This window comes from Hoplias malabaricus, chromosome 15, assembly GCF_029633855.1.
Source record: "Hoplias malabaricus isolate fHopMal1 chromosome 15, fHopMal1.hap1, whole genome shotgun sequence".
In the NCBI taxonomy this organism is placed as follows: domain Eukaryota; kingdom Metazoa; phylum Chordata; class Actinopteri; order Characiformes; family Erythrinidae; genus Hoplias; species Hoplias malabaricus.
The window spans coordinates 28,828,059-28,843,797 of record NC_089814.1 but is presented as its reverse complement, the minus strand read 5'-3'; the positions used below and the strand labels follow the sequence as shown (position 1 = coordinate 28,843,797).

General features: G+C 36.4%; 1 protein-coding gene across 4 annotated transcripts in view; it reads left to right on the top strand.

Moving 5' to 3' along the window:
- sec24a (SEC24 homolog A, COPII coat complex component) overlaps window positions 1–14,670 on the top strand; it is a 38,758-nt gene extending 24,088 nt beyond the window's left edge. For all 4 annotated transcript variants that reach the window (XM_066646081.1, XM_066646079.1, XM_066646080.1 and 1 more), the window contains 6 exons: window positions 233–408; window positions 6,565–6,702; window positions 9,863–9,967; window positions 11,430–11,522; window positions 12,682–12,785; window positions 12,879–14,670. In XM_066646081.1, coding sequence (XP_066502178.1) covers window positions 233–408; window positions 6,565–6,702; window positions 9,863–9,967; window positions 11,430–11,522; window positions 12,682–12,785; window positions 12,879–13,002 — 740 coding nt within the window. In that variant the 3' untranslated portion in view covers window positions 13,003–14,670. The remainder of the gene's footprint in view (window positions 1–232; window positions 409–6,564; window positions 6,703–9,862; window positions 9,968–11,429; window positions 11,523–12,681; window positions 12,786–12,878) is intronic.
- The last annotated feature ends 1,069 nt before the right edge of the window (window positions 14,671–15,739 follow it).

Here is a 15,739-nt window from a genome sequence, read left to right as displayed (position 1 = left end):
CTGAGATTGTATTGCATGAATTTAGCATCACACAGCTAACCACCAAAATGCAGCCATGTTAACTGAGCGCCTTTTTATTTGAACAAGACAATGTCAGGCCTAATTGTACAGGTGCTACAACAGCATTTCTTCCCATGACAGAGTATATGTGTTTGACAGTGAATGAGTCATGACATAATTGACACAGCTTCAATTTGTGACATGCATTATTATTCTGATTTACTCTTTACAGCTGTGGATCGCTCAGTGACTGCTACCCTTAATGATGCTCGGGATGCCATGACCAATGCTGCCATCGACTCGTTGATTTCCTATCGCAACTCTGTACTTGCCATCCAACAACCTGGCCTGCTTGCTCCTGCCTGCTTGAGCCTATTCCCCCTCTACATACTGGCTTTGCTGAAACAGGTAGATCTCTAAAGCTTTATCAAACTTCTAGATAATATATTACATAGCTGTCCAGTAGTCTTTTATTGTATTTCCCTAAAATCATTTTGAAAAATTTGTATACCTAATATTTGCTCTGCCGATCCATGGTGCAACACCATGAAGCCCATTGTACCGAACAACATAATGACTTTGTGAAACAGGTACAGAGTATGTCAGTACTACAGAAAGTAGTATATATGTGTGTATATATAGTAGTAAATAATGTGGTAACTGGACGCAGACATAAAGTCCGGCGCAGAGCGGTGCAATTCCAAAAATGGGACTGGCTCACACTGAATAGTTGATCAACAGGTGTTGTCAGCATTTATCCAATCAGATTACATTTTCTCATTCCCTTTAAAAGACAAAGTGCACCAGCAACCCAATGCAATAACTTGCTATATGACAGTGAGTGCAGGCACAAACAACATTTTACACTTGTGTTAATATTTATTTTATTCTCATCAGATTAAACAAAATTATTATGCAGATATGATGACCTATAACATAAATGAACTTTATCTATACCTTCACACAACATCTGTGGCACCAATCATCCCCATGAAGCAGCTCTTGGTAATTTGATGGGACTGATTCAGCACAACTGTGGGTCCTGGGACGGTGGCAAAATTCTCAACTTGTTGATAAGCTAACAAGCAGCTATTTTCATTCATTCATTCATTATCTGTAACCACTTATCCAGTTCAGGGTCACGGTGGGTCCAGAGCCTACCTGGAATCATTGGGCACAAGGCGGGAATACACCCTGGAGGGGGCCAGTCCTTCACAGGGCAACACACACACTCGCACATTCACTCACACCTATGGACACTTTTGAGTCACCAATCCACCTACCAACGTGTGTTTTTGGACTGTGGGAGGAAACCAGAGCACCTGGAGGAAACCCACGCGGCACAGGGAGAACACACCAACTCCTAACAGACAGTTACCCGGACTGCGACACTACCTGCTGTGCCACCGTGCTGCCTACTATTTGCAAAGTAGAAATGTTCCCCTGGCACATGCTTTGACAAACCACAACCCAAACCACTCCACCAAAAAAAAATCGCAAAATGCCATGAAATGTCAAAAATCATTAACTCATTTTGCCAGGATGGAAAATACTTAGCACAATATCTTAGCAGAAATACTCCCTGGCTGCACAGAGACACCTACCATTTCACTCGGGGCAGTTTTCCTCCTTATGAAACTTCAAAATGGCCAAAATTCCACTTGCGCTGCATGAAGTTAGCACCATGCAGTTTACCACTAGAGCGCAGCCATGAAAACTGAGTCTCTTTTTACTGTATACATAGATTAAGATAGAAGTGCAACTCAAATCTAGATCTACTATCCAACAGCAACTTATTCCATGCCACATCCTTAGTTCGGATTTTAACATTTGTTTGTATAGAAATATATAGTAATTCTTACCAATGACCTTTCCCAGAAAGTTGTAGGATATTGTCAGTTTTAAAATACGGTAAACAGAGTGAGAAAGCAATTTTTGTCCATAATTATATATTTCATGCAGTAGACCTTTCCAGCTATCTATTAAAGGAGGCTTGGGAGTACGCCAGCATAAAATAATAATAATTATTATTATTATTATTACTATTTTATTTTATTTTATTATTATTTTTTTTTTTACAAGCAGATATCAAAGCCCAAAACAAGTATTTATCTGGCCCTTCCCATTTCCAATTCCCTAGATACAAAACTTTAAATTGAAGTGGTATATCTACACAGAATATTTCCATCAATGCATTATGAACCTCCAACCAGAAACTTTGTAGTACTGGACACTCCCAGAATATATGCCAGTTATTGGCTGTTTGTTTCCCGCATAGCCTCCAACAATCTGCTACATTACCTGTTAAGTGTACCTTTTGTTGAGGAGTAATAAATAAACGAATCAGGCACTTCCATCCAAACTCACGCCATGCATATGAATTAGTTTGTTTCCACTGAAGATCACAAACTTTGCACAAAATAGCAAAATTGCCTACTTTTAATATATATTTATATACAGTGTGGGCCATTTATATGGATACACCTTAATAAAATGGGAATGGTTGGTGATATTAACTTCCTGTTTGTGGCACATTAGTATATGGGAGGGGGAAAACTTTTCAAAATGGCTGGTGACCATGGTGGCCAATTTGAAGTTGGCCAATTTGGATCCAACTTTTGTTTTTTCAATGGGAAGAGGGTCATGTGACACATCAACCATATTGGGAATTTCACAAAAAAACAATGGTGTGCTTGGTTTTAACATAACTTTATTCTTTCATGAGTTATTTACAAGTTTCTGACTATTTATAAAATGTGTTCAAAGTGCTGCCCATTGTGTTGGATTGTCAATGCAACCCTCTTCCCATTGAAAAAACAAACCCATTTTGAAAAGTTTCCCTCCTTCCATATACTAATGTGCCACAAACAGGAAGTTAATATCACCAAACATTCCCGTTTTATTTAAGTGTATTCATATAAATGGCCCAGTGTGTGTGTGTGTGTGGATTCCAAAAAAGTTAGGACACTAAACAAATTGTGAATAAAAACTGAATGCAATGATGTGGAGGTGCCAACATCTAATATTTTATTCAGAATAGAACACAAATCACAGATCAAAAGTTTAAACTGAGAGAATGTATCATTTTAAGGGAAAAATATGTTGTTTCAAATATACATGGCGTCAACAAATCCCAAAAAGTTAGGACAAGGCCATTTTTTACCACTGTGTGGCATCCCCCCTACTCAACAGACGACTGGGGACAGAGGAGACCAGTTTCTCAAGTTTAGAAATAGGAATGCGCTCCCATTCATGTCTAATACAGGCCTCTAACTGGTCAATTGTCTTGGGCCTTTTTTGTCACACCTTCCTCTTTATGATGCGTCAAATGTTCTCTATAGGTGAAAGATCTGGACTGCAGGCTGGCCATTTCAGTACCCGGATCCTTCTCCTACGTAGCCATGATGTTGTGATTGCTGCAGAATGTGGTCTGGCATTATCTTGTTGAAATATGCAGGGTCTTCCCTGAAAGAGATGACGTCTAGATGGGAGCATATGTTGTTCTAGAACCTGAACATACTTCTCTGCATTAATGGTGCCTTTCCAGACATGCAAGCTGCCCATGTCACAAGCACCCATCAGTGATGCAGGCTTCTGAATGGAGCGTTGATAACAACTTGGGTTATCCTTGTCCTCTCTGGTCCGGATGACATGGCGTCCCAGTGTTCCATAAAGAACTTCAAATCATGACTCATCTGACCACAGAACAGTTTTCCATTTTGCCACACTCCATTTTAAGACCCCTGGCCCAGTGCAAACGTCTGAGTTTGTGGAGCTTGCTTAGAAACGGCTTCCTCTTTGCACTGTAGAGTTTCAGCTGGCAACGGCGGATGGCACGGTGGTTTGTGTTCACTGACAATGCTTTCTGGAAGTATTCCCGAGCCCATTCTGTTATTTCCTTGACAGTGGCATTCCTGTTTGAGGTGCAGTGACGTTTAAGGGCCCAGAGATCATGAGCATCCAGTAGAGTTTTACGGCCTTGACCCTTACGCACAGCAATTGTTCCAGATTCTCTGAATCTTTTGATGATGTTATGCACGGTTGATGATGATAACTTAAAAGTCTTTGCTAGTTTACGCTGGGTAACACCATTCTGGTAGTGCTGCACTATCTTTCTGCGCAACAATGGCAGGAATGAAATTGAACACCCTTGTCTTGTTACCCACTTACCTTAATTCGTGCTTTTGGATTATCATATAAAGTCTGAATTCCTTTAATGATTTGGTCATAAAACCCAAACCTTTTGAGAACCCTATATGAAAAAATGCAACTTACAGAGACAAAAGCCTTTTCAGCATCCAAACTCACTAAGCAAGTTTCCAAATTCCATTGTTGAATATGGTTTAATGTATGTAGCGTACACCTAATATTATCATGAGTTTGTCTTTGTGGGATAAACCCTGTATGATCATTATGTATAAACTGAAGAAGAAACTTTTTTACTCTGCTGGCAAGAATAGCTGTGTATAGCTTATAGTCTACGTTTAGAACCGAACTTAGCCTATATGATGAACAGTCTTCTGTTATTTCCGCTGTCCATTCTTATTTTGCTCTTATGACAGGGCAGGCAAATGAAGAGATTCCAAAAAATATTGATCATCTTCTAGTTGTGGCTGAGAGTACAAATATTTATAGTATTTATTTTTATTTATTTTATTTTTTTTTGTGCTTCCCTATCATGTAATATGTTTTAGGGTCTACATCTCTGATTTTGCAAATCATATTTTATGCTTGCTGTTTTTGTAATCTTCTTGCCAATAGTTTAATAGCTTTCAACCCTGATTCATAATATTTTTGTTTTGTGAGTAACTGCTTTTAATGTGTCCCACACAATTTCTGAACCCACTTCCACATTATTGTTCAGTTGAAAAAAGTTTTTATTTCTTCAGCCATTTGTGCTTTAAATTGCAGGTTATTTAAAATACTTAAATTAAGCCTCCACAATGTATTTACAGTAGTTCTATTAATTTGAATCACTAATCAAATAAGTGCATGATCAGACAAATCAGTTGTTTCTATATCATTACAATGTATTCTATGTTGGTTCCTTTTTAAATATAAAAAAAATAACCAATCCTTGAGTAAGTATCATGGTGTGGGGAGTAATATGTGTAGTCACGTCCTGTTGGATTAAAATCTCTCCAAAGATCTATTATGCCCAACTCCATCATAAGTACACACAATGCTTTCACAGAAGGTTCTTTACTAGAATCTAACTTTGAATTAAGATGTTTATTTCAATCTCCCCCACAAATTTATATTCCATCGGCTTTTGCCATCCAATCAAACATTTTCCTATAGAAGGATAAGTCACTACGAGGTGGAACATAGACATTCAATATTGTTATTAAAGTACCCTTTACCTTCCCTGAAACCAAAACATATCTTCCTTCCTTATCTTTTGTTTTGGATATTTGTTCAAATGGTATTATTGGAGACAAATATTACAACCCCTCTCCTATGGCCCGATTTATAAGATGAATTGTAAATTTTTGAAAAACCCTTTCTTTTAAGTTTCTCATGTTTAGAAGTGCTAAGATGTGTTTCCTGCAAGAATCTCACTTCTCTTTACCGGGTGTGATATTCCATTTACGTTAGATGGAATTACTTTGCGGTCTTCTCAAAATTTCCCTACCTCTCTTATTCAAGCTTAAACTCCTGTATGTCCCCCTGCCTGTTATGAACATCATATAACACACACATAAAATGAAAAACACATAAACAAAAGTATAAAAAAACAAAGTAACAATGTTACATTCTAATTGAACAGTAACTTCCAAAATTGAGGCTCGTGTTAACTGAGCCCTTTGGGGGCTTGGGAAATCAGAGCACCCATTAGAGAATGACACATTCTTTACTCCGAGTAGGGCCTTCTAACAAAGTTCCATGGTAACATATCCCGACTTATTTATCTAAGTCAAAAATTTAGAGAGGGTAGACCTTGTGCCACTGCTAAATAATCTAAAGTCTTAAATGACTGAAAATAACCATGGATATTTGGATGTCTTATCTGTTCCCATTGACTGAATCGAGACATCTGTATATATTTGTCCTCCAAAGAGGATCCTTGCCTGAACTCCCACAACTTTTCCCTGTAGTATAATAAAGCAAACTTCTCTCCCTTTGTGTGTGCTTTAGCTGTAGCTTGGCCCGGTGATTTGGTAAATGGCTAACTTTACAATTAGCATGACTTCTTCCACATGTACTTCTCATTAAACCTATGCCTGCATTTATGAACTTATAAGGCAACATGGCAGCTGAATGCATGCTGTGTCTATGCAACACTATTGTAGCTTAGGAAGAATTAGATGAGAAATATCTGATAGCTCAGTAATGTTTGAATGGACACAGTTAGCTTAATGTGGATAATATAGCCATAAAAAAGAGAATTTTATGCTGTTATTGTTTTAAAATGTATTTAAAACAAAAATGATTTTGTCCTATTCGTCACGCCATTGAAACTATAGTTAACTTTATTTCTTTTTTTAATTTCCAATACCACTGCTACATTTGCTCCTTCATTACTGATAATAAAATATGTTGGGGCCTATATTTCTTTTGCAGGAAGCATTTTGGACAGGGTCCAGCACAAGACTGGATGATCGTATGTTTGCCATGTGCAAGCTAAAGTCCCAGCCCCTGGCCTACATTATGCTTATGATCCACCCTTCTCTTTACAGAGTGGACAACCTGACTGATGAGGTAGGATAATTTTCAGATTTAATGACATCTTCATGTTAAAAAGATGTACTTACTAGTCTGGTTAATACAGTAAAATTTTAGTTCTTCGTTCCATGAATTCCATGATGTTATTCGATTGCAGTTAATAATTGCATACATGTACTTTTTTGTTGTTAATCCATATAAATTCACTTAATATGGCTGCTAGTTACAATATTTCATACTTAAGCTCTATATGGATGGGATTAGTTTTGTCATATTACCACATGATGCCAGTAGTATTTGATGGTAATGATGGATTTGCACTGGATAGTGTAGAGATGGGAATGGCTGCTGGATTTACTTGAGATTTTAAGACTGTCCCTGCAGTCCACCTTTGGGGTCAGAAAAGGGTCAAAAAGATTTTGAGTTTGTAAAACAGTACTCACACATCTAACGGACTTTGTAACTGCGTTTGAGTAATTACATACATGTAAAACTAAAATCCACAAATGTATTGGAATGCACAAATTTAAAACAACAACAACAATAACTTAAAATCACAAATGTGTAAAAAAAGATTTGCATTTGTAAATCAAATGTGGTGAATATGTGAATCAGTACCTTTTTAAACGGCTTAAAACGTGCAAGAGCAAACCTTTTTAAGGTTCCAAATGTGACAGTGGGAGTTTTTGAATGAGGTGGAAAAAATCCACACATTCGCCTTCTCTTCTGCGTGTGCAAATCTCTTTTTGCAGTTGCGGATTTAAGACCCTATTTTGACGGCCAATCAATGGACCAATAGGAAAGCTTTAGCGGGACCAATCAGATCGCGAGGTTTGTTTAACCAATCAGAACATTAATTTGTTGCTGTCATCCATAGTGTTTTTCCACAAAATGGTTCTTTCCAGTGAACCGCCGCGTTTCTACGGAAAGCGGAGAAACGTAACCAAGAGCCGAGGCTCTGACCAACGCGCATGGCATCGCGCCTAACTGCACCAGAGACACATAAAAAGGGGGCGTGTTTTTTCCCTATTATTTATTTATATGAAACGTTTTAAATGACCCCACTGTATTTGAAGCTCTGAGCTCTTGGTTACGTTTCTCTGCTGTTCACAATGTCAGCAGGACGCCTCTGAACTCGGCCACAGCGTCCCCCGCTCATGACGTATTCCTGGTCCCCCTCTAAACATGTAGAAACGCTGCAGTTCACTGGAAAGAACCAAGGTTCCAAGAATCAGGAACAGAACCGGTTCAAGAACCGGAGTTCTTTTGGTGGAAAAGCGCTATGGTTGACAGCAACAAATCAGTGTTCTGACCTCGCGATCTGATTGGTCCAGCTAAAGCTTTCCTATTGGTCCATAAATTGGCCATCAAAAGGTTTGCTCTTGCACATTTTTAAGCTGTTTGAGAAGGCACTGATTCACATATTCACGACATTTCATTTACAAATGCAAATCTTTTTTTTACACATTTGTGATTTTAAGTTATTATTGTTGTTGTTGATTTAAATTTGTGCATTCCAATACATTTGTGGATTTTAGTTTTACGTGTATGTAGTTGCTCAAACGCAGTTACAAAGTCATTTGTGAGTATTGTTTTACAAACTCAATATCTTTTTGACCCTATTTTGACTCCATATCCACCAACCATACATTATCCTCAGTGAGTTTATCTTCTAGTCCATCATAACATGATAATAATAATCCCTGCATGATTATTATTATTACTGCTGTTATAAACTGTTTAATGGTAGTAACTTAACAAATTATATAAACATTTATCACACGTCAGTAGGCTGCTGTTTTGCCCAAAAATCCCCTGTGACAGTCAGAAGATTTTCTCTTCTGTATAGTATTTCAGGTCTCAATTGAGGGTGGTGTGTAGTTCAAAGCCTGAGGTTTGCCACATATTTGACATGGGTATTTGAATCAGAATTTTGAATATTTGAATTATGTTTGTCTGAATATTACATATTTTAAATTTTCAGATTAAAAAAAATATTAAAAAATACAGAGCCATAAATTAATGTCTAAAAAATTCAGATTGCAAAAATACGAATCTAGGCCAGCAGTGACCTAATGGTTAGAGACCAGCTTGGTACTGGAAGGTTGCCGGTTCAGTCCCCAAGACCAGTGGGAACATCCACGACTGAAGTGCCCTTAAGCAAGTCACTGAACCCACAACAGTTAGGCACATTTTGTTGTACAATGACAAATAATTGCATATAAATTTCACATATTCATTAATAGTTTGGAGATCTCACCTGTTTTTGTGTAAAGTTAATGAGAAAAGCTGCGGTGAATTTGTCAGAAAGGCAGCAACAGTCTGTGAAGTGAAAGTGCATGTGTCACAGAAACACATTTCTGCCAGCGTGTCCAGTATATCACTGAAACATTAAGCAGAGCTCGGCTAAACATGGCGTTAAAGGTATTTAATGCACAGTGATAGACACAGAGACTTTATCCCAGTTCTACTCTCAGACCCCTTTATCACTTGAACACTGGTTCCCTTTTGTTCATGCTTACATTGTCATTAAAGTGCCTACTTCAAGGAAGTACTTAGGGCTCAGGGCAGGAATTGAGATACTGCTTTGTGATTGGTGGCTTTGAGAAGAGTGCACTGTGATTGGCTACCTGCTGCGCCACCGTGCCACCCTCAAGTTTATCAAATGCCAAAAAAAGAAATTTGAATATAAAATTTTCAGACAAATGTAATTAAAATATTCTAAATGCAAACAAATCAAATTTAAATATTCAAAATTCAGATTGAAATACTTATGTCATTTATTTAGCTCCATACTGAATGATGCATCAGATTTGCATCACTAAATGTCTCAAGAGCCCCCATTACAGAGAAAACCTGTGAAAATCTGCTACAGACTATACCCCCACATGATAGTTCACACAGGAGTAACATTACTCTGGTTATTTATACTGTACGTTTTACAGTAGGGGAAAATTCTTTGGAATTGTTCTTAAAATGGGAATGTTCACTCAAATAAAATTATTGCAAGTATCTATTCAGATTGGACTAAAATCACTGAGATACTCTGGCATGACATTACTACATTTCCATTTTCAGGTAAAACTAATCTCATCTGCAGGTTTTTTTTTTGCTAAAGCAACTTTGCAAATATGTTTTATATCTTATTTGGTCTTGTGATGTAATAAGCCATTTTTTCTTTTCCTCTTGTCCACAGGGGGCGCTGAACATCAGTGACCGCATTATACCTCAGCCCAGAATGCTGCAGTTGTCTGTGGAAAAGTTAAACAGGGATGGGGCCTTCCTTATGGATGCTGGCTCAGTAAGGGCACATAGTGCACACACTACACCAGTGTTAACTCCTGAAGTACACACACTTGGTGTCCAAATCAAAGCATTTAGGAAGTGTCCATTTCATTATATATAATGAACATACAGGGTTTGGACAATGAAACTGAAACACGTGGTTTTAGACCACAATAATTTATTATGGTGTAGGGCCTCCTTTTGCGGCCAATACAGCATCAGTTCGTCTTGCGAATGGCATATACAAGTCCTGCAAAGTGGTCAGAGGGATTTTAAGCCATTCTTCTTGCAGGATAGTGGCCAGGTCTCTACGTGATGCAGGTGGAGGAAAACGTTTCCTGACTCGCTCCTCCAAAACACCCCAAAGTGGCTTAATAATATTTGTCTAACTTGTGTGTGTGTATATGTGTGTGTATGTGTGTATGTATATATATATATATATATATATATATATATATATATATATATATATATATTATAAAAATTAATTCTTTACACATTATTATTATATATTATTTTTTATACATTCAACATTTCACCTTCTCTAAATGCTTAATCCAGCTCTTAATGATAAATACGTTAGGAAAGCAAATTTTGCCGTTTTAGTTCTGCATTCACTTTAGGTTTGCTGTTTTTCTAACACAACTGAATTTCCCCAATTTTAAACTGGTGCTGACTGCTGATTTAAAAAATCTGATGGTATTTCAGCAGGTAAATTACCTTAAAGAGTACTGACCAAACCAATAAAATTAGCTATGCTTGGCTTTTGAGAGAGTGCAGGGAGTATAAGTGAACTGGTGCAATCAATGTGTATATTAGATATATAATTATTATAAAATTAAATAATTCGAATTAGCAGTTAATTAGTCCAGCAGGTCAAAATATTCTCACAAAGTGGGGCATTTAAAGTTAAATAACAAGTTATTTCTACATATATGGTATCAGTGCACTCATAATGCTAAGAAATTCAGAATGGGATTCCAAATGTTGCTAAACTGCTGCTGTCTGTGTATTGTTTGTAAGGATTTTTTTTTAATGAGACGTAGTCATTTAGTAGAAAAACGTAGTATTTCTGCCCAGAGCTGTTTAACCTGTTCAGTACATATGGTTGAGCACTCCAAATATTTAAATTAAGTTTGTGGATCCTTTGGGTTGGCACAAAATTCTATTAAGATTAAGATTTCTCGATTAAGTGCATTTACATAATTTTCCTTATTTACAAACATTTACATTTCTTCAGTGTTATTCATGAGAATAAGTTTTAAAATAGTTAAAGCATTAAAATTGTTACATACTTTTCCAAATTATCCACAAAGAAAAATAGACATAGACAAAAGAAACATCTAATAAAAGCTGTTACTGTGTGGAACATTTTTGATGTAACATAAAATGCATAAACACCTTTAAAAAATACAGTTGAAATGGACAGTGCTTACAAAAGCTTTATAACACGGATGTGAATGCCTTTTATCTTTCAGGACATGTATCTCTATGTAGGAAGGAACTGCAGTCCTACTTTCCTGAGACAAGTGCTGGGAGTTCAGGACTATCTGAATGTTCCTGTGAACATGGTTAAGTACATCTTTTGTCATACATCCATCAGTTTTACATTATATTATAGTTGTAAACATTTATGTCATATGTAAAATAAGGTTGAAAGGGGGTTTCTGGGATGCAGACAGAGTAGACAGAAGTGTGTGCGACGCTCTCCAGCTAAAACTTGATTATTCTATAGCTAAAACTTGTTACTCATGTAAAGAGAGATCTACAATACACCAAAAGGGCCATGACTACGTGGCGGAGATCATTCAAAAGCGCAGAGAATATAATGAGATCAAGAAAGCTCTAAAGGAGAGGAGCATTCGCTTCCAGACCCCTTACACTAATATGAGAATCCATTGGGATAACGGAATCCAAACCTATAGCAGCGCACAAGAAGCAGGGCTGGAGCTGAAGAGGCTTCAATGTGGCGGTCCCCGCAGCAAGGGAGGAGGACGACACGGCTGAGACACGACTGAAAGAGCTATTGGGCTGCCAAGGGAAAGATCCACAAGGAAAGTAGACTTATAGCTGCGGGGAGAGCCAAAAAAAGCTTTGGGAATTCCAGAGGAAGCTCCCAGATTGACAGAAAGAACCAGTGTAGGAGCAGCTATCAGTCAGATGAGTATCAAGCTTCAGAGGTTCACAGCTGGGAGCAGCAACATAAAGAATAATGAATGCTGGACACATAGGATGGTGCTTATTTCACTATTAACCTCCTACCTAGGGCCTTTCCTTTATGATAGGTTATACCCTCGACCCACCAGCAGGGTTCTGAAGGAGGACAGGTTTCAGCCTCAACATTGGAGCTCACAGTATTTTATGTTAGATTTTGTTCCATAGTTCAGGTCTTTTGTAATATATGTGTATTATTTAGAGGGATGACTGTTATATTAATTATGATAAAAATTAATGGCACATAAGGTTAAGATTGTGTCCTGGAATGTCAATGGCCTTGGTAATCCTATAAAAAGGAGCAAAGTCATTGCAAAACTGAAAAGGGTAAAATCAGATATCGCGATCCACCAGGAGACGCATATGTCGAGGAATGAACACGAAAAGATGAAAAAGCTAGGCTACACTAACTAATTCTACAGTTCATGCAAGAACAGTAGAAAGAGCACTAAATAAAGAGTTAAAAAAAATAAGTTTGAAAGACCTGTGTGTTAAACATGGCTTTGTGTTTCACAGAATCAATTACCAGAACTGGATACAGCAGAGTCTACAAAAATAAGGGCTTTCATTGGATGGCTGAGAGAGCAACGTCCATTCTACCCTGTTTTACATATTATCAGGTTGCCATTTTTACATTGAAGTGTAACAAAATGTATGTAATAAAACATATTTAAGTGTAAAACCACAAATTTAACTTTCAATTTCTATTACAGGGATGAAAGTCCGCTCAAGGCCAGATTTATGCAGAGTATGATTGAGGACAGGACTGAGTCAGCCCTGTCTTATTATGAGTTCCTCCTTCATGTCCAGCAGCAAGTCTCCAAGGAGGCCAAATGAACAAAGCCTCAGTCAAATGTGGCCGTTTGAGAGCCGGATATATTTGTTGAACGCCATGATCTGTTTGTGATTGTTTCTTCAGCACAGTACTGAGTACACTGACTTAATCCTGTTCATGTTTTTCTTAACCTGGATACAAAGTCTTTTACTAATCTTATATTTTTTAACAAAACGCGCAATACAGATTCTTATTTTTTCTTAATAAAAATTAATTCAGTATTATTTTTTTTTCTCATTTTGCGAAATATTACGCATACAAAACGTTAGCAAGATCAGTGTGGTGTTGGACATACATCATACAACCCCAATTCCAATGAAGTTGGTATGTTGGGTAAAATATAAGTAAAAACAGAATATGATGATTTGCAAATACTTTACGAATTATATTCAATTGAATATCAAATTCAGAATGAGTGAATATTTGCAAAAAACAATACATTTGAACATTAAAAATCTTGTCTTTTTAGTGTATTCAATTGAATATAGGTTGAAAATGATTTGCAAATCATCGTATTCTGTTTTTATTTATGTTTTACACAATGTCTCAACTTCATTGGAATTGGGGCTGTACACAAGCCCGGGGGAAGACACACATTTTCATGTAAATTATGAATCTTTGTGAAGAGTATTGGTTATTTATGTTATATTACACCACTATAACATCAGTTGAATGTAATGCAGTTATGTTGGGAAGTCAAATTTCCTTACAAGTTGAACAAATATGTAGCCTTGTGATTTATTTATAGATTGGGGAATGACCCTTTTTTTTCCTTCTTTTTTTTTCTTTCTAATTTATTAATTTTCTGTTGACTAAGTGAAAATTATTTAGAGACATTGTTTGTTTGTTAATGTCTGTGTTGTTTTGTTTTTATTTTTTGTTCTTGCTTGTTTTATTTCCTGAGAATCCCAATTAAGTTAGGATCTGTATTTGCCTTGGGTGGTAATTTGGTATAATGTACATGCTATATATATATATATATATATATATATAATTTTTTTATAATGGAATGTGTGAAAATCCTTTAACATGTACATATAACATTGTGATTAAAAAAAAAAATCTTAATATCCTGTCTGTGTGTGTGTGTATGTATGTATGTATGTATGTACACACGTGTGCGTGTGTGTACACACAACACATTCAGAACAAACTAAGTAGCTGGGCCTTTTGTATAATGTATGAACGAATGAAGATATGTCTTTCAATACTACTTTTGAAAATGTCCAAGTATTGATTACAAAAAAAAACCTTATCATGCATTTATGATAGTGATTATGTCTTTATTATGACTTGTGGAGTCATTTCAACATGCGCATTGTTTGTCATATTACTTATTTTTCATAAGATCACCAGTAATATATTGGCAATATGTTATATTTAAAAAAAAATACTTTTCACTGAATCATAGTTACTACTAAACTACTGTTTGGAAGAAGTCATTCTAAATGTTTAAATAAGCCTTTGATTATAAATAAATGAAAATATTCTAGAAACTGCAGAGAATTGCTTAAGACATATCAAAAATGAAAATGATTTTTTTTCTTTTTTTTTTTTTTACCCATGCCAGTTAAATTCTTGAATTTATTATAAAATCAATCCAGACATTTGTACCAGCAAATAAATCATCTGAGAAACAATGATTGGTATGTTGTCAAAAGTTTTGTAAATGTGTAACCATTAAAGGATTAAATAATAGTTGTTAATGTTTTATGTTTTTTCAGTCTTCTTAGTGTGGAAAATTTGCATGTTATGGTTGTAATTAATTTATGCTTTAAATTATATTCCCATAGAAGTATGTCCCATCCTAATGTTAACTTACATGAACCTTTGCTACTTTTGCTGTTTCTTTATTTTTGTTTCATCTGTGTTCAAAATAACATGAGGTCTTTCAATGTTTCACAAACACATCTTTACAAACATAATACCCATAATACCATGTACAAGCATTTTAGAGATGGTGTGATAAAAGATAAGTAAGATGTAAGGAAATATGACTTCTAGTCATGATTTATGTGGTCCTAATGCAGGTCTGCAGTTGGAGCCTCAGTGCAGCCAGTCTTCTGTGATGTTAATCGTACAGATGTTCAAGATATAAAAGATATGAGTCTAAGCAATTAACGTGTTATTGCTAGAGTGTATCAAAGTTGTGATTCATCACAGCCTTGATGTAATTTGTCACACAGTGGCCTGGAGTTGTGGGTTCAAGCCCCACTCTGAGTGACAGGATTTTGGTGTGTTCGTAGGTTTCCTCCAGGTGCTCCAGTTTCCTCCCACAGTAAAAAAAAAAAAAAAAAAGTAAATACACACACACATTGATAGGTCGATTAGCTACTCAAAATTGTCCCGTGTGAGTGTGTGTTGGCCTGCAAAGGACTGCCAACCCCCCATAGCAGTAACATCCTCAGCATATCCATGTTATTTGTAGTAATGTAGAATTTTCAAGTGTACTAATGCTTTCGTATTCAAACAAATTTTAACAACTGTTGCTGTCCCATTTGAGCATGCAGATGTTAGTGTTGAGAAAAACTCCCTACAGGCATGAGAAAGAAACCTTGAGAGGAACCAAGAAATGAACCCATCCTCCTCTGTTAGACCCAGGAGTACAACAAAAAAAAATAAGATATAAAATAATAGTTTATAGATCCTGAACGAAAATGTAGAACAATATATGAATCTTTAAATCTTCAACTGTTTTCTTGGAACAAGTATGTTTTGTCCAGTGGTCAAGACTGGTCG